General features: G+C 35.2%; 1 protein-coding gene across 1 annotated transcript in view; it reads right to left on the minus strand.

The window, feature by feature from the left end:
- GRIN3A (glutamate ionotropic receptor NMDA type subunit 3A) overlaps window positions 1-22,385 on the minus strand; it is a 215,251-nt gene that overhangs the window by 40,834 nt on the left and 152,032 nt on the right. The window contains exon 6 of the mRNA XM_031961305.1: window positions 15,673-15,824. Within this exon, the coding sequence (XP_031817165.1) occupies window positions 15,673-15,824 (152 nt within the window). The remainder of the gene's footprint in view (window positions 1-15,672; window positions 15,825-22,385) is intronic.

Here is a 22,385-nt window from a genome sequence, read left to right on the forward strand (position 1 = left end):
TGTGATAAACCCCTCTAGTGCTTCTGGCTCAGATGATTAGGAAGTAGATTTTACTTTGTAAAGGAGATCAACTTCATTTTAAAAAGTCAGCTTAACAAATTGATCATACGTAATTTAAAACTTAATATCAATGTGGAATTGGAAGATGAATAAAAGGATATGTGAATAAATTTGTTACTTGATCATTAGAATATCCGGAGTGATAATAGCTAATAGCTATATTGATTTATATAGTGCTTTAAAGTTAATAATAATAGTTAATATTTAAATTTTAAGGATATAGTGTTTTACGCATTTTTATATGGTACTTAAAAGTCCACAACTGAAATAAAGTGCTTTTCACATATTATTTCATCTGATTCTCATAAAAATCTTGTGAAGTAATTGCTATCATTCTTTTAATTTTGCAGGAGGAAAGTGAGACTGAGACAGGTTAATGACTAGTTCAGGGTCACAGAACTAGTAAATGTCTGAAGCAAGATTCAAACTCAGGTCTTGCTGATGATTCCTGGCCCAAAATTCTACCTACTATACTACATAGTAATGGTATAAGAGCGCTTTAACAAAGTAATTTGCATCCATTGTAAAATTTTATCCTTTAATCAGCCCTGTTAAGTGAGTAATACAATAATAACAATAGCTCATGTTAATATTGCACTTTATAATAAGAACATGTATCATCCCTATTTTACAGATGATGAAATAAATTTAGAGGTTAAATTATGTCCCCAGGGTGACATGGCACTTATATTATCATTATGCTCAGATGATACTAGACATTATATTTCTTCAAAATGCTTTTTTATTCATTCTCTCACTGTATTCCCAGGATATCCATCTGCTGTTCTTCTGATGACAGAGAGAAGCAAAGTATGGAATACTCCAGTCTCTGAAGTATTAAAGCTACATGTTACCCAAAGAGAAAATAAGAAATGCATGATGAGAGTGAGAACACTGAGCCATGTTATCAGTGCACAATTTTGCAGGAGCTACTGCATAATGAAAAAGAGAACATCCAAGAAATGTGTGAGTATAAAAGGATGAGTACTAGTCCTGTGGTGAGAGCAAGGGATTGCTAAGGCAAATCCTTTATGCTTCACTGCTACCAAAGCAACATCAAAAGATCTAGAACAGGAATTCTTAATTTTGCATCTATGAACTTAAAGGGTCCGTGGACAGACTTCAGGGAGCTTCATGGACATGAAAGGGATAAAATTGTCTTTTGATATAATTGGTTTCCTTTGTAATCCTGTGTTTTATTATTCATTAAAAAAGGGAAAGGGATCCAAAGCCTTCCTCAGACTGCTAAAAGGATCTAAGAGATAAAAAAGAACCACTGATCTTTTGTTTAAAAAAACAAATAAACTCTAAAACCAGCATTTATATATGCTTGGAGGTTTTCCAAACCCTTTACCAATATTGTCTTATTTGATCCAGATCACAATCTTGGGAAGTCAGTGCTGTTATTATCTTTATTTTTCAGATGAGAAAACCAAAGCATGAGTTTCCCAGGGCCATCCAGCTACTAAGTGTCAGAAGCAGCATTTGAATTCAGGTCTTCCGTGATGCTGCCTAACTAATAATTTATTTAGAGGAAGTCCCTAAGAATATTTCAGGTAGAACCTCTGAGGGGGATTTATAAGGTGGGGGGGGTGCAGGATGAGAGGGCATAGGTGGCTTGTGATCTGCACTACTGGAGTAGGTGATGAAGCTAGAGATTCACAGATGTCCTGAAGGCTATTTTGTGGGAAGCCATGGTCAAAAGAATCACTAACTGGCTGCCAACTTTCTGGTGATAGGCCTCTATATTTAGCCAGTCTGGTCTTTGACTAGCACACACATCATTTACTGCTGAATAATAAATGTATTCTTAACGCTCAACATTTTTTAGCTTCATTGATTTGGGGTTTGAAGGGACCTCAGAGGTCATCTAGTTCAATTCCTTAATTTTGCAAATGAGAAAGCTGAGACCCAAAGAAACTGAATGGTTCAACCAAAGCATCCAGGCAGGAAGTAGAAGGGCTGAAATTTAAACCCAGGTATTCTGACCATCTTGTCACTGTGGACAGCTGTGCTTCTAAGGGAATGGCTTGTTTGGCTGATCTCGTCACATAGGTGGTAAAGACACAAACCCCTGGGATTTAAACTTGGGGGTCATAGAGGAACAAAAAGGCATCAGTGTGCCAAGGCTGAGAGATATTTTCTTGATTTAGAAGTAATGACTTAAAAAGTTCAGGGGTGCCTCATTTTATTCTTGCCACTAGATGGCAATCTTCATACATTTAAATACCTTTTATTTTATTGAAAGAAGTGAATTGGTTGAAATCGACAAAATGGGATAGAGAGCAGGATGGTTAGATTTAGGCAGCATTTTATTGTGAAGCCCTTCTCTTTAGGAAATTCTTGTGAATTCCTAATATTTCACAAGTGGAAATGAGAGAAATATATGTCTAATCAATTTCTTCACAAAAAGAAGGGTTTTTATCTCCTCCAGACTTGTTAATTGACATTTGTAAAACATTAAGGACTTCTTTCTGAAGTTTTTGTTTCATTCTAAGAATGTATTTATGCAATCACATTAGAGACAACTTGGCACAGTGAAAAGAGAAAAAGCCTTAAGTTTTAACTCCAGCTCTGATATATATTTGTGTTAATCTCTCTGAACCTCATTTTCTTCATTGGCAAGAAAAGTACTTTATCTTCATAGTTACACAATTGACTGAGGAGTATAGATAATATAAGAACTCACTGAGCCTATTGTTTGCTGATTCTAGCTAAGTATTTGACTTGGCAAAATGTAGGCCTTTTTCCAAGATGCTTCTAGTTTGTATGCTACCATCATATGATTCCTTGATAGATGCAACCATAAAGTTCAATCTTGTTCAATTATCCTCAGTGTGTCTTAATATCAAGTGTGACATAAAACAGGGAGATATGCTTGCTGAAGGTGTTTGCAGAAGAGAAATTCCCTCAGATTGTGAGGTTTTTCACTTGTTTCTCTTTGTGGATGTCAGTATGCTAATAGTACAAGACCTAAATACTACAGATAGAGCCTTTTTTTAAAAAATCAAGTTCTATGGTCACTCCAAAGAAATTAGTCTTAATAATTCCTACAGGAATAAAACAAATGAATGCAGAACCTATTGATGCAGTTATGATATGCAATTGGATGACCAAGTCCTTGAGTCAGTATAGTAACACTTATTTTTGGAATAGGTACAACAGATGGATAGTTATTTGAGTCCAGAATTAAATATGGATAGGAAGATTGGATTTAGGAAAATTCAGTGCCTTTGGCAGTCCTAAGCTGCTTTCTATTCATTTTTTTCAACATCAGTATTCTTATGCTATCATTTGCTTGGAAATCATGGAAGGCCAATATCTTCAAGCACTTAGAGCATTACCTGGCATACCATAAATAATTTAGAAATGCATTTTGAGTGACTGACAGAAGAATCAAGGTTATGGGGGAATGCAAGGAGCAACAGGGAAGGTAAGTAGGTGCCAGCATATGACTAAGGATGATTTTCATACAAGAAGTAGAATAAATGAGATCATCATGGGCACATAGATGCTTAGAAAGTGGTCACCTATCATAAGCAGGATATGTATAGTTTGAAGGCTATACTTGTATCCATGAAATATGAAAAGACATTTTTTCTTTTAACCTTCCAATCGTCTTTCCAAGCATAGGTTCCTCCCCCATGACTAATCTCTTCTTGAATATTACCTCATGCTTATGTTTTTCTTTCCCTTCTTCCTTTCCTATGTATTCCTATACTGTCAAATTAAAGCAATCAATGATATTATATCTCATGTCTATCATATTGACAAAGATAACAAAAAAGGAAAGTGATACATTTTGGAGGGGCTGTGGGAAAACAGGGACATTGATATACTGGTAAATCTATAAATGGGTATAACCATTCAGGAAAGTAATTAAAATAATATTCAATAAGTGTATGCATATTGACTCAGCTATGCTGCTATTAGACTAATATTCAAAAGAGACCAAAGAAATAGTAAAAAGATCTTATATTTAAAATATTTATAACAACTTTTTGGTGGCAAAAACTTGGAAAAAAATCACTGGATTCAAGATGCAAAATGAGCCATAAATATACATATTTACCTATGTACATATATACATATACCAAACTTTTGTATATAACCAATGAAGAACTTTGCTTTGCTTAACTATATATGTGTTACAAGGAATTTGTTTTTCTTTTCTCTTTATTTTTCAGGGTGATGGAGGTAGAGAAAATAGATTTCTATTAAAGAAAATGGATAGACTCAGAGTGCCAAATGAAGCGTGTTTATTTTTTAGACATGGCTAATGTGAGAATTTCATTTACATAACTATACATATTTGTAATGGTGTTTGTTTTTCTTGCCTTCTCAATGAGTAAAAGAAGAGATGGATTAAAATAAAATAAAAATGAATTTAAAAAAGTTAAAAATTGACAGATGGGAGGTCCTATAGATAATGAATGTGGCATAGCACTTTCAGGGCAGGTAGGTGGGTCAATGGATAAAGCCCTGGACTGAACCAGGAAAAATCTTCTTCTTCCTGAGTTCAAATCTAGCCTCAGAAACTTAAGAGGAGTCATAAAGAGTCTGATGTTACTGAAATGGCTGAACAACAAAGAACACATAGCACTCTTACATGATTATAATAATAGGGGTAACATTTAAATAGCATCTGTTTATGTGCTAGGCATTACAATTTACAATTACTGAGCTTGATATTTTGTGATTATTATTTCATTTCATTATGTTAAAACAGTTACCATGGGAAGTAGATGCTGTTCTTATTCTCATTTTACAGATGAGGAAACTGAGGCAACCAGAAGGTAAGTGACTTGCTTATAGTTAAAAAGCTAATAAGTATCAGAGGTTGGATCAAGTATTCTAGATTTTACTGTGCTGTTTTACTTAATTCTCTTACTTTGTTACAGGAGAACTCTTGTGGAGTGGGGGTAATTTTTAAATGTTTGTTTTGTAAAAACAAAGCTTATCAAAAAAAGCTTAAAAATATTAAAAAGCCTATTTAGAACGTCAGGTGGATGCTTTAAAGAGGATTTATGGAAGACTGTGGTCAAGAATTAAACAGGATGAGAAAGTATGGATGGATTGTGACTTGTACCTATAGGAGGAATGCCTACCTTGATGATTACAGTTCATTTAAAAATGGAAAGAATGGAAGTATGAGTATAATCATAGAAGGATAGGTGCTGGATCTCTGATTTCAAATTCCTGAATGAGGAAATTACCATTGTGGATCAATATTTTCTTTGCAGTTGAGAGTCCAGGGTCCCACAGTTATTATATACCAAAAATATGTTTGAATCCAGAGTCTTTCTGCCTCTGAGATCAGTTGTTTATCTACTATGCAGTGATGCTTGTTATAAGTTTACAAATGTCAGATATTAGCATCAGATCTCCAAAACCCTTATGGGAATTCTTAGTTGCTAAGATGCCGAATTTAGCCATTGGATTCCTAGCAGAGGGGACTATGGAAAGAGGACTGTGGGAAGAAAAATGTCCTGATAATGAAAGTTGTTTGATAGTGGAATGGATTACTTGGATGAGGTTGGGACATCGATATCTATGGATGATGATGGTGGTGGGGATGATGATAATTGATGCTGGTGATAACAGTGCTAGTTGGTAGCAATTGCAACAGTGATGACAAGGATAATGACTGACAATCTCCCAGGGTCAATTAGGTTCCATTGTACAGTGCATTAGTTATTTGAAAAAAAAAAGGCATGTAATGGATACTTTTGTTTAACAATTCATATTGTTACCATAACTATCATCTCCATAGGCCCACAGGACTGACCTTATACGTTGGCATGGTAGACATAATTTCAGGGGCATTAGGAAGGTCTATCTGCTTTTCTAACAATCTCACATACTCAGTACTGTATATATCTAATAATAGGGAATAAAGTCTTTCATTGCCCCATTAGAGATAAAGCTAAAAATGAAATATTCCTGGTAGAAGTAATACATTGATTTAAATTCACATTAAGGGGTATAGCTGATAAGAGATTCTCTCTTAAGGGTAAGTTTTACTCTGGGAAGTGGGAGGAATGAAGGGGAGGGGGCTGGAACAAGAAAGGAATTAGTATCTTTAGATAGATTAACAGGGAGGTGGGATGGAGCTCAGAGAAGAGACTCTGAACCCATTGAAAATAATCTCTTATTTTCTGATTCTCCCCCTCCCCTAAACCTAGCCTTATAGGTCCTTCTCCATTTCATAGTACCTCATGGCTTACCATGGACTATGATTAAGGTATCTCTGGAAGTTGTGGGTTAAAAGGAAGCCCCTTTTACAAAATTTTGCTTGGAGGCACTGAACTTGCCATGATGAATAATAAAACATCACAAATTCTCATTTGACTGGGATTGATTCAATCAAATACTGCTTAATCCTGGTCAGCTTTGATTTCACCAAGTTTGGAGAGACTTGAATTGACTATAAATTGGCAGAAGAGCAGAGCAGACTGAAACTATTCACATCCTTTCATTTATCCTGTGTAATTTCTCACTATGATTCAGCTGTATGTCTTAGCCATAAATTTGCCCTTGTTCCTAAATTCTTTTTCTTTAGATAAATCACCAGATAGTTCCACCTCCCTCCATCTACCGAAGTTCTGATTTCTTTTTAACTCTTCCATCTCTTCTATCTTTATGTCTAATCAATGGCCAGATCTTGTTTATTTTACCTTTATAATATCTCTCACACTTTTTTCATTGTCAAAACTCTAGTTTAGTTATTTATCATCTGGACTTTTGTAGTCTTCAAATTGGCCTTTCTGCTTCTAGTGTCTCCCCTTTTCATCTGTTCTTCACATAACCAAACAATTCCACTTCTGCTTTGCTCTGACCCTCTTACTACTATGATACTGAAAGATCTTCAATGACTTTACATTGCTTATTCAATATTGCATAAATTCCTTAGCTTGGCATTCAAGGCCCTCCCCCATATATCCCTAATCTATCATTAAGACTGAAATTGTACCCTATTCCTTGACATTCAGTATTCTAACAGAACTGAAGTATTTGCTGGCTCTTGGTCTTATTTTGCCTTCTTCCATCCCTGCAACTTTGGTTTAATCATTCCCTATGTCTAGAGTGGATTCCTCTTCCCAATCTCCTGACTCATGTTGGCTTACTGAAATCTCATCCTTCAGGATCCAGATCTCTACAGCTGGAAGTAGGTTCTTCAAAATTTCCAGAGAATGTGATCTGAAGTTCTCCTTTGTACTTTTCACATTCTGACTCAGATATGCTTGAGTTTGACACGAGTGTATAATAATGCTCCCCTCTCTTCACCACCTCACACCTCCTCCATCCTCATCATTGCCTTATAGTCTTTAGAATCTAAGACCCTTAAGAGTAGAGTCTGCCCTTTATTTATATTTAGAGCTCAGTATAGCATCTTGTATAGAACAAGTAGATGCTTAATAACAACTTGTTGAATTGAACTTGTTGACATGACAAGACATAAATGTCACTTTGTTTCTTCGTAATCTTCCTAAGAGGGGAGATGGTGTCCAGTTATGCCATATTTGGTATAATGTTTGGTTAACACAGAAGAATATTTTCAGGGGAAACACTTATCAAAACAATTTCTGATGTTCAAGGAGGGTCTTCTATGGTATATTGTATATAGTCAGGTTGACATCTCATTGTCAATAATTTGGATTAGGTTTCAAAATCAAAATCAAAGAGGGATGAGCTGGGTCAAGAAATGGTCAGGTTTTCATGGGCAGAAGCAACTACATCAAAATTTGGCTTCTCCCCAAGAACATTTTCCTCTGGGTTTTTAATATGACATCAAAGACAAACTGGACTGAAGACTGCCTGATGTCAGCATTTTCTGATATATTTGCTGTGCTCTCCATAAATAACTTTTAAAAAACTGGAAGGAAGAAGTATTCTTGAATAAATTCCATTCTTCTCACTCAATATGCCTTAGCAAGCCTAATCACAGCCACGTTTTAGAGATAGATTTTGGAGATAGGGTTGGGGCAGTAAGGGAGAGAATAAAGAGATGCCTTTGTTGTACAGCACCAATTCTATCATTTCAGCCAACCTACAATGCAGAATGTACTTATTCTGTATCTGTCATCTTAAGACAGATACAGATAATGCTAATAATAAATGATAATTTACGTTATTGAGCTTCTGCTACCAAGATTCAATTCAAACAGCATTTATTATATGCATCACTGTGTTTGTTAGGCAGTGGGAGAAATGTCAAGTTTCTCTTCCTACCCTCATGTATTTTACAGTTTAGTAGAGAGAAATGACATTGATACCTATAATTTAAAATAATTTATTACATCTGGTACAGAGAGATGTGAAACAAAGTACTGTCTGATGACCAAGAAAGGAAGAAAGATTTGCTGTCAAATTGGTGATCAGGAAAGGCTTCATTGAAAATATAGCATGTTAGGATTAAAAGTATAGTTAGAAATTCAACAAAGCAAAGGAAGAGGAAAGCATTCTATGTATAGGAAACAAAGATGGTGAACAATGAAGACAAAGAAAGGGGAAAGTTCAGGGTGTATTTGGGGAATAAATGATAATCTGGTTTTATCGAATTACTAAGAAAATGAAAGAGAAAAGGATGTAATAAGATTGGAAAGATAAGATGGCACCAGGTTGTGGAAGCCTCAGATGCTGAAAGAACAGTTTGAATGTAACTGAGAAGATCCTAGGGAGTGAAACTTTGGAATAGAGTAGTGACATGACTAATTATATGTGTGCATCAAGGAGATTATTTTGAAAGTAGTTTGAAGGTGTGTTTGTGTGTGTGTGTGTGTGTGTGTGTGTGTGTGTGTGTGTGTGTTTAGTAGTAGTAGTAGTAGTGTAGGGGGGAGATAGGTGGGAAAGACTCGTAAGCAGACTAAATCAGTTTAGAGATAAAACAGGATAATATGGTTCAGTGTCTAGAGTCTTGAACTGGGAACCTGGAAGACCAGTGTCCAAATTGTGCTCTAGTACCAGCTGTGTAACTGAATAAATCATTCAATCTCTCTGAATCTGAGTTTATTACATTTGTAAAATGGGTATAAATGATATTTACCTTATAGGGTTTTTGTGAAGATCAAATGAGATAATGCCTGTAAAGTACTTTTCAAATTTTAAAGCATTATATAAATACTTATTATTTTCTGTTTTTTTTTTTAATTTAATAGCCTTTTATTTACAGGATATATACATGGGTAACTTTACAGCATTAACAATTGCCAAACCTCTTGTTCCAATTTTTCACCTCTTACCCCCCCACCCCCTCCCCTAAATGGCAGGATGACCAGTAGATGTTAAATATATTAAAATATAACTTAGATACATAATAAGTATACATGACCAAAACATTATTTTGCTGTACAAAAAGAATCAGACTCTGAATTATTGTACAATTAGCTTGTAAAGGAAATCAAAAATGCAGGTGTGCATAAATATAGGGATTGGGAATTCAATGTAATGGTTTTTAGTCATCTCCCAGAGTTCTTTTAAATACTTATTATTAATAGTGGGTAGAATCAGTAAGATAATACTGAAATTTTACTACACTTGCGTGAGATAGAGTAAGATTAAATATTCAAAGTATTCAGAAGAAGGAAAAATGTCTATTGAGTGGGTCAGCAACATTGAATTACCACCCTTGTAAAGAAAACATATCTTGGTAGAAAGAGTGCCAGATTTGAAACCAGGAGACACCCATTCTCAACTCGGGTCCTTGATACTTATTAGCTGATAATAATACACTTACCTGAGCAAGCTACTTAAGATCTTAGAATTTGTCTTTCTTCATCTGTAAAATGAGGATAAGAATCCCTGAGATTGGCATTTTATAACATTATGGTGAGGATTAAATGAAATAATGACTATAAAAAACTTTGTAGGCTTCAAAGAGGTTGTCCTAAGAGTCTTAAGATAGCTTGAAAGTTTTTTTTTTTCCTGAGGCAATTGGGGTTAAGTAACTTGCCCAGGGTCACACAGCTAGGAAATGTTAAGTGTCTGAGACCAGATTTGAACTCAGGTCTTCCTGACTTCAGGGCTGGTGCTCTATCCACTGCGCCACTTAGCTGCCCCATAGCTTGAAATCTTAATAGCTAAAATTTACACTAAAATAATTAGTTAAAATAGTTTAAAATTGTACTAAAAAGTTAAAAAGCTTTAATAGCTTAAAACTCTATTAAAACTCTTGGGACATCCTGCATAAATGACAACTATTATTCTCTTGAGGGTATAACAATATTTTTTCTAGGAAGGAAGGATTATGTTAATATATAAAATACTCTTGACTGGTCACTTATCTATAGCTGTGTAACCAAGAATAGCTAACTAATTCTACAAAGGAGTCATATCCATGACCATAGTCTCATTAACAACCTATTATAGGCCACAGAGCTAGCTAGCTACACACAGCTGAAAGCTCACTCCAGAAAGATGCTCTTTTAGGTTATGCCAGCAAAACAAGATGGAATAACAGACATTTGGTGAAGGTTTGCTGCAGCTGATCTTTGGAATGAATAAAGCTCAATAAAGACTTAGTGACCACAGCATGATGCGTGTTAATAGATTAGCACAATTATTAATTGATCAATTAATCAGCTAATTAATTACTCTGAGTTCAAGACTGCTTCCAACCCTTGTTAGCAGGGTAGAAATGGGCAAATCACTTAACTTCTCAGTTTCATTTCTTTCATTTGAATAATGTGAATAATATCTGTAATATATACCTGATGAAGAGCTTTGAGGTCCTGCTGAACTAAATAGATATAAAATATCAACTCTGATTATGATAAGTGCTCCATATGGATTTTCCAAGGTTAGGAATTCTATTCTCCTTTGTTGATGAATATGTTTTAAAATTCATACGAGTTAAATTTGGCCTTTGAGGCAGGTTTCCTTTCAGTCAAAGTGAATTTGTATGTCACTAGCATCTGTGCAGATGGTGGGGACTGGTGCTATTCAGACCCTATAGAGGATAGAGCGATGTCCCTGGTGTCAGGAAGACCTTACTTCAAATCCAGCAGCACCCACTTACCATCTGGGTGACTCTGGGCAAGTCATTTTGTTTGTGTTAATGTCCTCTACTGTAAAATGGGGATTATAAGAGCACTTGCCTTCTAGAGCTGTTTTAAAAATCAAATGAGATAACATTAGTAAGTCCTTAGCACACTGCCTGGTACATAGTAAGAGTTATATAAATGCTAGCTGTTATTATTGTTGTCATTATTAGTAGACCATTGGTGAGTCACTTCTACACTCTGCACCTCAGTTTCCCTGTTGGTAAAATGAGGAAGTTCATCTTTAAGGTCTCTTCCTGCTATGAAAGTCTCTGATGCTAAGATATTCATACCCCTTGGGCATTGCAACTATCAACTGAGTGTTCAAGAGATTCCAACCTGTTGGCACTCAGATTTAATTCTTTTTAAAGGAATTTTATTGAAGAAAATTTTGTTGTTCAGTTGTTTTCGGTCATATCTGACTCTTTGTGACCCTCTTTGTTTTTTTTTTTTTTTTAATCTTTTTACAAAGATACCAGGGTTTTCTTTTCCAGCTCATTTTACGGATGAAGAAACTGAGGCAAAGAGAGTGATTAATATGACTGAATAGCCTCATTTATTTTTGCTGAGCCGCTAGGTACAGCATCCTTCTTGGTTTGCCAATTTTCCTTTATATTATTATTTATTATTATACTCAGCTCCTGCCCAGGGTATAAGGGGACAGACAGTTAAGATTACATCAGGAATTCATAAAAGTTATATTTTGCTGAGCCAAGAGGTTTGAATCTATGCCACAAACTAGCCCCAAATGCAACTGATTGATCATGTGTTTTCTGCAGGCAGAGGAGGGTAGGATTGAGAGGAACTCAGGAAGTCACCAGAAGTAACAATTTTAACATTTTCATGAAAAGAGCAAACCCTTTTTCTTCCTTTTTGTTAATTCTCCAACTCAGCTTGCTAAAGATAGGCCAATAGAATTAGACCTATTTGTGATGTGATTCAGAAAAGTCAAAGAGCAGAGGAGATTCACATACCTTATCTCAAAGCACAAAGATATGGAAGTAGGAGTCAAAGTTTTCATATATTAATTAAGCATATGTATAAAAAATAATGTTCCATGCCTGAAAACAAATTTCTATTCCATATTCTTCTTAGGAAGTCTTATAAGATAGCCAAGTGTCAAATTGTATCAAGGGCTGGACTTGGAGTCATGAAGACTAGAATTCAAACTTTGCCTTTAATACTTATTAGCTGTGTGAGCCTGGACAACTCATTTTTTTTCCCCCTCTCTCTCAGTCTCAGTTTTCTTCATCTATAAAACAGGGATAATTATATTCAAAGGGTGCTTGTGAGAATTAAATGAGATAGCATACAAATTGCTTTACAAACTTTATATATAGATATTACTTCTTTTTTGGTAGTTTAGAATAGAAAACTTTCTTTTTTAAGTAAATGTTTTAAAAACAACAGCAGTAACACTAATGTTATCTTCCCCACATAGAACCCCACCTCACAGTAAGAAATGTCCTTTCCAGTATTCTCTTCCCCATATAGAACCCATTTGAAAACCAAAAAGATATATACTTAAGGGAAATAAAACAACACTTTGGTTATAAATGAAATCACATATCTTATTCTGTATTTCTAGTTCACCACTTCTGGGGAAAGGAGTCGTGTTATGCTGCTCCTGCCTTAGAGAACTTAGACTTTTGGTTTTGTTCCCATTGAGAAATAGTGGGTTTTTCAGCAGCATGTCAAGAGGATGTATGTAAATGCATAATCATGTAAATATGCCTGTATATCCTTGAATGTGTAAAGATTTCCCCTGAAGATCAGACTTGTGGTGTATAGAAAGATGGAGTTTTTTAATTACATGTGAGGTGATTCAAAAAAGCTAAGACCCCAAACATCCAGGATGGGATGAATGGGAGGAAGGGATGTTATCCTAAAAAATAAAATAAATTAATAAATTAAATCACTTTCCCTGATTTCACCTGCTTAGGCTGCTGTTCTTTATTTCCTCCACCACCTTAGGTAAAAAAAACATATAAAGGCAACGGCAAATTCAGGACTATTGGGGAATAGGTAGAATCTGATGAAACAATCTCTATGTAAGCAGTTAATGAAGTAAAGATTTCAGGTTGTTACCTGGTTTGATTTGACTGCAGACTAATATTAAGGATTGAGGATCTAATTTTTTTTGACATGCTCTCATGACTAAGCATGAATGATTAGAGGCAGATATTAATCTTCCCTTCCTTACTTCCGACCCTCTCCCCCTTTCTTTGTCCTTTGGCTCCATACTTTTGGAATAAAGGAATAGGAAGACTGTGGGAAACAGAGAAAAGATAAAATCCCTGCCCATTATAACATGACTTGGTATTACATAGATTTGGATATTCCATGGGCCAACTATTTGATAGAACATCCCAAACAATTTGACATAACAGGCAGATGGAGAGGAGGAGTTACAGCGGCAGACCTGTAATTTTACTAGTATAAGGATAGGGCAGCTAAGTGGCGCAGTGGATAGAGCTCAAAAAAGCCCTGAAGTCAGGAGGACCTGAGTTCAAATTTGATCTCAAACACTTAACACTTCCTAGTTGTGTGACCCGGGGCAAGGAACTTAACCCTAATTGCCTCAGCAAAACAAACAAAAAATTAAAATAAGGATTACCAGTGAGGAAATTCCCTCAACCAAAGCAGACTAACAACTACTTTGTAACTTAACGGTAGAAGAGAGCTGCTTGGGATACCAAAGGGTTAAATGATTTGCCTAGAATCACTTGGGGATCACTTAACCATTGTGTATCAGAATAGACTGAAAACTGAGGCCCTCTGACTTAGATGCCAATGTTCTATCCATTATACCATACTGTCTCTTAGAGAATGGTATAATGGTGTTATACATGAAACCGCCATCATCATCATCACCACCACTATCATCTCCACCACCATCACCACCATCATCATCACCACCACCATCACCACCACTATCATCTCCACCATCACCACCACCATCATCATCATCACCATCATCAATAATCTTTTATGTTTAACTTCTATGGTTGTAATCCAACTCTCTCCTGTTTTCTTTTCATAGTGGAGATGGAATATAGCTTCCACATAGGGATACAGGATATCACAACAAAGGTCAACTTAAATGAAATAGCAGTCTGCCTTCCAAGTTTAATTTAAGAGGAAACAGTGTCCTGCCCCCAATATCTCATTCATTACTCTACCACAGAGCCTGGAATTCAGCTATCAGATAGTCATACATTTGGTTAAGATATTGATTTCTTTAAGAGGGCTCACTTTCCTCAACCCCAAAATGAGAGGTTTAGGTTAGATGAACTCAGAGGTTCTTTGTAGTCCTAAATCTATGATTCTGTAATTAGTATATGGTCCCAAAATTTAAGATTCTTATAAGTCACTGCATTTTATGCAAGTATTATATGGTAATGAATATTGTTCAATGTTTTCTTCTCAGCTACATTCATTGATTTCCTTTAATAATTTCTCCTCATTTGAGATCATACTTAAGTCAACTAGTCTCCTCTTTTTTCCTTTTCTGAACTTTGTCTAGATTAGAATAATTTTCTTTTACTGTTGTTTAAAGGATTATGCAAAATAGCAAAATAATGACAAGTGACCTGGAAGATTAATTTAAATTTCCCCCTTTTCACTTTGAAGTCTCAGCTTTTGTGGTATGATCTCCTGATTTAACACGATTCTCAGATAGATTCCTACAATCTCTTTTTTATAGATCTCAAGTAGACTTGGCTCAGATTCATAGGCTTCTTTTTAAACTTTGACCATCTATCTATCATCCATCCCTCCATCTATCTGTCCTTTACCATGATACTGTGTCACTAGCAGTTTCTCATTTCCACATTGTTGAATGTCATACTAGCTTTAGCTCCATTATTATCCTAGAAGCAAATGTTAAAGTGGAAAGAGCACTGAAATGTGATTTGGAAACCATGGATTCTAATTCTGATTTTGTCTGTTACCATTTATATGAACAAGTTCCCACATCTCTATAGGTTTCACTTTTCTTATCTGTCAAATATGGGTTTTGGATTAGACCAATGGACAGAAAGAAATTAACATTGGAAAGGACCTTAGAAATCAATAGTCTGAACCCTTTGTTATACCAGTGAGGCCACAGAGACATTGAGAGGATAATGGACAATGACTTTTCCCATATAAAGCCTCATTTGACTCCATTTTTGGAGGCAGAATCCTGGCCTAGATGGATTATTGGTTTCTCTTGAAATGAAATTTCCTATCTTCTTATTAAAGGAGTTTTAATTCAAGTAATATACAGAACACATATAGTCTTTCTATCCATTTATAAGAAAAGCATCAACAGATACATTTTCAGGATGGCCTCTCATAAAAGTGTTTCACGTAGTTTGAACTAGGAACAAGCACAATTGAAGTCATACTAGGAAACCCATAGGAGGAAAGGAATATCACAAATACTAATTAGGGAACTAAGTGTCTATTGTAGTCTTATCACTGGCCACATATCCCAAGACAACTGGAACACCCTTTTTAACACACACACTGTGTGCCCACAAAGGCAAAGAAAGACTGATTAGCTATGGTTGACAAATGCATCTCTTACCTCAGTAACAGCAAAACTTCTCTTGCCACAGGGAACCACTTTATACCACTTGTCATGAAGCACATCCATAAATCCATGTGACTTGTATTGGCTGATAAGTTCTGATATATTTGAGGTCAGTGGAGAGTTTGGAGGCAGGCCAATGCCATAGCCTAGGAGAAAATACAATTCCAAATGACATTTCCTCCATTGTTCCTAAGAGCCTACAATAGATATTTTTGATTTAATATCAGGCATGATCATGGGAATAAAGTCTTGAATTTTATTAAGCACCTTTCTTTCAAAGGATTCAAAGATATTTATATATTTTCATGTTTAGACTAATCATTTCCCTATTAAAGAACTAGATGAGTCTATATGACTCTAACTGAGGTAATAGAAAGTAAACTTTGCTCTAAAAGTCAGGATATCTGGTTTCTAGCTCTAGCTTTGCCATGAATTAATTGTATGATTCCCTGGCAAGTCATTTAGTTTGTGTAAGCTTTGGTTTCCTTTCTGTTTGATTTCTGATCCCTAATATACATTTTAGTTCTAATATAGTATGCCTTTCATTGATAAGAAATCTTGGAAGGATAATTAGGAGTCCAGGAAACACCATATACCAAGTCTTTCTCTTACCCTAGTTGCTGATTTTCAAGGACAATTTACCCAGTGGGAAAAAACCATGACATCACTGGGTGTGTGCACTCAAGAAAGAAGTTGCTTTCAAATGAGAGGTTTGATGTGAGATGTGGAGGGAAGATAAGGATGCAGAGAAAATCATACCATGTAAGCCTGGAAGCAGTAGCAAGGCAACCAGAGATACCAAGCCACATGTGTTCCTAGAGAGAAAGCCACATATGACACCCAGCATGAAGCTTTGCTTGGTAAGTATATTAAACTTGTAATGGAGCTCCATATAATGGAGCACCAATATATAATAGTATAACATATACTAATATATATTAATATAGTAGTATATTAAACTAGTAAATGGAGTGTCAAAGGGAAAAGAAAAAGATCATTATTGAAGGGAATGATGGAAACTATACCTTGGAACTGTGATTGAAAACAAATTGTTGAAAAACATTGAAGAAATAAACTAGAACTTGTCTTACACCAATACTTTGTGGATTAAGCACGTTTGGGGTAAGAGGAAAAAGATACAATTCTTTTCTGAGGGGCCCATCAGAAAGTAAATTTGCTTGATTTCTTAATAATGATGAACCTTGTACAGTAGTACTCTTGAGTTAGGAGGATTGTTTTGGTTCTTATGAAATAAGGCAGAGTATTTTTTATTGTCTTTGGGCTCATGTACAAATCCTTTTTTCTTCTCTTTGTGGTATATAAACTAAAGCTGTTCAAATTAGTGTCCCCATTAGCTTGATAAGAATGTGAGAGGGAACTGAAGACCTTTTTGGACATCAAAAAAGATAAAAAAGTTTCAGGATTACTTTTAGGTGGAGGCATGAACCAGGAAAATGAATCAGAGGAATTTGTGAGACAGAACCCCCCCAAATTGTACATTAATCCCTTCTATCAAGATATTCAAAATATCCTAACAACCAGGATTGTACTTTCATATATTTGGATCATCATATGATGCCAGTGATGGCAGCTGTGGTGAGAAATGTGGATAGACTATTTATTCAGTCTTACCCCTAGAAAAGTCCTAACCCAAATATTTTAGGTCTGAGATTTCAGTTTTCAGTCTCTCTTAGTTGCTAAAATATTTTGGAACCAAGGTCTATATTTGCATTCTTTTTTAGGTGAACTGAATGTTAATGATAAAAATCTTTTCTTGTCTAGTAAATTTATTTTTAATACACATTTCTTTATGAATCATGTTGGGAGAGAAAAAATCAGAGCAAAGGGAAAAACTATGGGAAAGAAAAAAAAAAAGGGAAAAAAGAAGTGAACATAGCACATGTTGATTTACATTCAGTTTCCTTACTTCTTTTTTTTGGGTGCAAATGACATTTTCTGTCCAAAGTCTATTGGGATTGCTTTGGATCACTGAGCCACTGAGAAGAACCAAGTTTTTCATAGTTGATCATTGCACATTCTTGCTGTTACTTTGTACAATGTATTCCTGGTTCTGCTTGTTTCACCTAGGATCAGTTTGTGTAAATTTTTCCAGGCCTTTCTAAAATCAACTTGTTCATTTTTAATAGAACATTAATATTCCATTACTATCATCTTTTTCTTTTTTTGCTGAGGCAATTGGGATTAAGTGACTTGTTCAGGGTCACACAGCTAGGAGGTGTTAAGTATCTGAGGTCAGATTTGAACTCAGGTCCTCCTGACTTCATGGCTGGTGCTCTATATTCCATTATCTTCATGTACCATAACTTCTTTAGGCAACCCCCAATTGATGGGCACCTACTCATTTTCCAATTCTTTGCTACCACATTTTTGTAGATGTGGGTGCTTTTTCCTTCTTTAAGATCTTTTTGGGATACAGATCCAGTAAAGGCACTGGTGGGTCAAAGGATTTGCACACTTTTATAGTCCTTTGGGCATAGCTCCAGATTGCTTTCCAGAATGGTTGGATCATTTCACAACTCCATTAACAATGCATTAGTATCCCAGTTTTCTTGCATCATATCTAACATTTATAATTATCTTTTCCTGTCATCTTAGTCAATCTGACAGGTTTGAGGTGGTACCGCAAAGATTTTTTAAATTTGCATTTCTCTAATCAATAGTGATTTAGAGCATTTAAAAAATATAACTATAAATGGCTTTAATTTCCTCATCTGAAAATTGTCTGTTCATATCCTTTGGCCATTAATGATAAAAATCTTCAAGTACTAAAGGACTGCCATAAAGAAGAATGAGATTTGTTCTATTAACCCTGGAGGGCCTACTGACTAAGGGTCAGTATAAGGAAAAGTAGTCTCATAATAAGAGCTGTCTAATGGATGGCTTTGTGAAGTAGTGAGTTTCTTTTCAATGGAACTCTTGAGCTGAGGTAGAAGGATTACTTGTTTGAAATGCTATGGAAGAGATTTATATTTTCTGAATTGAATTAGATGACCTCAAGCCTTTCCCAATACAGTCTATGATTCATAGTTTCTCTTCTCAGCAACCTCTGGGATCCTTTTCCAGGGCTGAAACCTCAGGAAACTAGGGCCATCTTTATCTTTTCACTGTCTTCTTACTGGTTGAGTGGACAGTAATTATTGCATTCTAGTCTGTTGCTATCCTGGAAATTACTTTGAGAAACCCACATAAAAGGGACCACAGACAACTGAATTTTGTTCTTAGCTTTTCAGTGCTGCAACTACAAAAGCTTTTTTTTTTTTTTTTTTAAACTTCCAGGAAAATGGAGGCAGATAACCTGAAAGTATGGTTGAAATTTTACAGATCAAAAGTGAATAGCTTTCAAAAAACTGCATGTGCTTAATGAAAAACATATTTTCTATAGTTCTTTTTCTTTATTATTCATTTCTAAGGACAGTTATGTGAAAATTGAGTTTTTGTTCTTTTTTTTAGCAGATATGCAAAACTTTTCATTGAAATACTAAGTCAGGGATGTGTTTATGCTTAATAATTGACATAGCTATAATAAGTAATACAAAAGTACCATTTGATTTTTACAAGTGATATACATTGTTTTCCCCTAATTATTTCTTTTCTTCCTTAACAGTGGGGTGTCAAAAATTAAGACAATAACAATAAAAGATATTAGAGTTTTTCAAATCAATTTAATATATATTTTTGAACACCTAATCTGTGCCTTGCTATTTTGGTTTGGAAGGCAGGGTTGATAATGGAATCTATTAGGAAGGCAGGTTGTCCAGTATATTTTCCCATTACATAGGATATGCTCATATGTAAGTTTAAAAAATGAAATATAGAAGAAATTTCAGGGCTGTAGAAGGGCAAATGTAATAATTTCCACAAAAGGGAAGAACGTGGAATTTGCAAACTACAGAAAAGTGAGCTTGACTTTTATTCCTGGAAAGATTCTAGGATATAAGGAAAGGATGGAACAGATATTTATTAAACATCTATTATGTACCATTTACTGTGCTGTGTAAATATTATATCATACAAAGGAGTGATTTTTGAAAATATAAGTGGCAGAAAATATAAGAGGCAGCATAGTTTCTCAAAAGCAGATCATATAGCAAGCTTACTTAATTTCCCTTTTTTGGATAGTGCAATGGAAGATTATGTGAATGCAGTATATAAAGTACAAATTTTTGAAAAGCATTAAATAAAATTTTTCTTTCTATTCTCATGGACAATGACGAAATGTGGCCTCGAAGATAAGCTTAGTAGGCACAAGTCCCCATAAGGGACTATAGAGATCTCTCCTTGGTCCTGTGCTTGTCAACATTTTTATCAAAGACATGGTTGGAGGCACAACTATCACCCACTTGTCAAATCTGTAGGTGACCCCAAAATAGGAGAATAACTAATATAATGGATGGAAGATTCAGTGTTACATAAATGTAAGGCAAAAGGTAATATAAACTTAGACTACATTAAGAAAGGTATTCTGTCCAGGACTAGGTATGAGGAACTTCTGCTGTACTCTGTATACTTCAGTGTTTTTCCATACATGTTACACAGAGAACCAGTGCAAATTTGGGATGCTTTATTTGGTTCTGTGTGCCATTTTTTAGGAAGAACGTTGAAGTTGGAGCTGAAGAGAATTTATAAAATAATGAAAGGTCTTGAGTTTAGGCCATATAAGAGGTGCTTAATGGAGAATTTGAAGAAGAGAGGACCAGGATAAAAATGCATGATATCTATTTGTAGGTATCTAAAAGGCTCTTCTGTGAAAAAGGGGTTAAATTAATTTGGTTTGGTCCCACAGGGCAGAACTAGGAACAATGGATAAAAATAAAAAAGGCTAATTTAGGCTTGATATCAGGAGGAAAAAAAATAAAAAATAAAAAAAATCTTAATAATTAGAGTTATAGAATAATGCAATGGTCTGTTGTGGGGGGGAGGTTCAGTACCTCCAGAATTCTTTCTTTAACCCTGCCCAGCCTCATATTATTAGGAGTCTTCAAAGAAGGGATTGAATGGCTACTATTTGGGTATGTTAAATGTGAAAGGATTTCTTTCCTTTTTTGTTTTTCCTCTTTTTTCCCTCTTTGCTATGGATTGAACTAGAAGGAAGCTTAGATCCTTTCTAATTGTGACATTTTAGGATTTTGTCATTTGTCTGTGTATTCCCAGCATGTAAAACTAGGAACAATAAGTAGAAATGGCAACAAGGCAGCTTAAAACTCCATGTAAGTAAAACTTTCTAATAATTTAGAATTTAAAAAAAGGGAGAATGGGATGACTGAGAAGAGAGTGGGTTTGACCTCTCTGGAGGTTTTTGCATGATTACTTATCAGTGATTTTGTAGAATGTGGTCTTGATTAGATGTGATTGAAGGCTCTTTACAATTCTGAGATTATGACTTAACAGCTCATGTTATATATTTAACTCAGAGTTGTTTTGGTGACTAAATAAGATAATGCATTTTGTAAACTTTCAAGTGCTACATAGATATTCATCATCACCATTGTCATCATGGTCATTTGGATGCAAAGGTCTTGAGTTTAAATCTGGTCTCTGCAGCTTATTGCTACCAAAAGTCATCCAACCTTCTTGTAAACCCAGTTCCCTCATCAATAAAATGAGGGGGTTATACTTGAGTTCTTAAGTCCTTTCTGACTTTAGGGCTTTGATACTAAGTATTAAGTCCACATTCCAACTTCATAACAAGAAAGCTACTTTTAACAAGTTTCTTCTAAATTTTACCTGGACTTTTATAGCAGACAATTCCTGCCCTGATTATTACACCTGATGACAAATCTATTCTGGAATCATATATTGTGATAGCCTAGACTTAGTATGTGAGGAGAGAACCAAGTCTTTTAAAATGAATGCTTCCAAGGAGGCAATACTTATTCTAAAAATAAGCTTTCAGAACACTGTATAGGTATTCAAATATACTAGGATTAAAGCTTCATCTAATGTACATTCATATTTCAAAAAAAACCTGCCACATCAAAAGTGATAAATATTAAATCTCTCTACTTTATCATATCTCAGTTACACTGCAATTGACCTGGTAAAAATAGACCTTTATCCATTATCATCTGATATTCTAATTTGCTACACTATTACATGTAAAGCCAATGCCGAGACATTAGTGCTGTACTCTTGGCTCTTCTGCTGAATATCACCATTAAAGAGAATGGAAAATAAAACTCTGGAGTCTGTGGTGGGGAGGGGGATACACAAATGAAACTTATTTTGGTTGGGGTATGGGGAAATTTTATAAAACAGCAACATTTTTGCTATAATTAGAACTTAAAAAACTTTTAAAAGAACTAAAAAGCAAAAGGTTTCATTTTCTTTCTCCATCATTTGCATTTAAAATTTGTCTGTTCTCAAGGACCAGAGGATGGCTCTTCTATTTTCCAGCTCCTTCTGGCATTCTGAATCACTTTCTTAATTACCATTAGTAGCTAGGAGCTGCTTTCAGAAATAGGCTGAACATATTTTCGTTAGATGAAGCAGAATAATATCCTCCAGCTTGAAAAACGAAGGTATCAGGTTCTTTGGACAATTATAGGATCATGGACAGAGCTGTAAAGGTCCTGTGGTCTACCAAGTCTAAGCCTTTCATTTTACAGATGAAAATAAGAAAAGTTAACTAACTTCCCCATGGCCATGGAGCCAGCACAATCTGAGGTGTATTGAAACTCAGGTGTCTA

Source organism: Sarcophilus harrisii, chromosome 1 (genome assembly GCF_902635505.1).
Source record: "Sarcophilus harrisii chromosome 1, mSarHar1.11, whole genome shotgun sequence".
In the NCBI taxonomy this organism is placed as follows: Eukaryota; Metazoa; Chordata; class Mammalia; order Dasyuromorphia; family Dasyuridae; genus Sarcophilus; species Sarcophilus harrisii.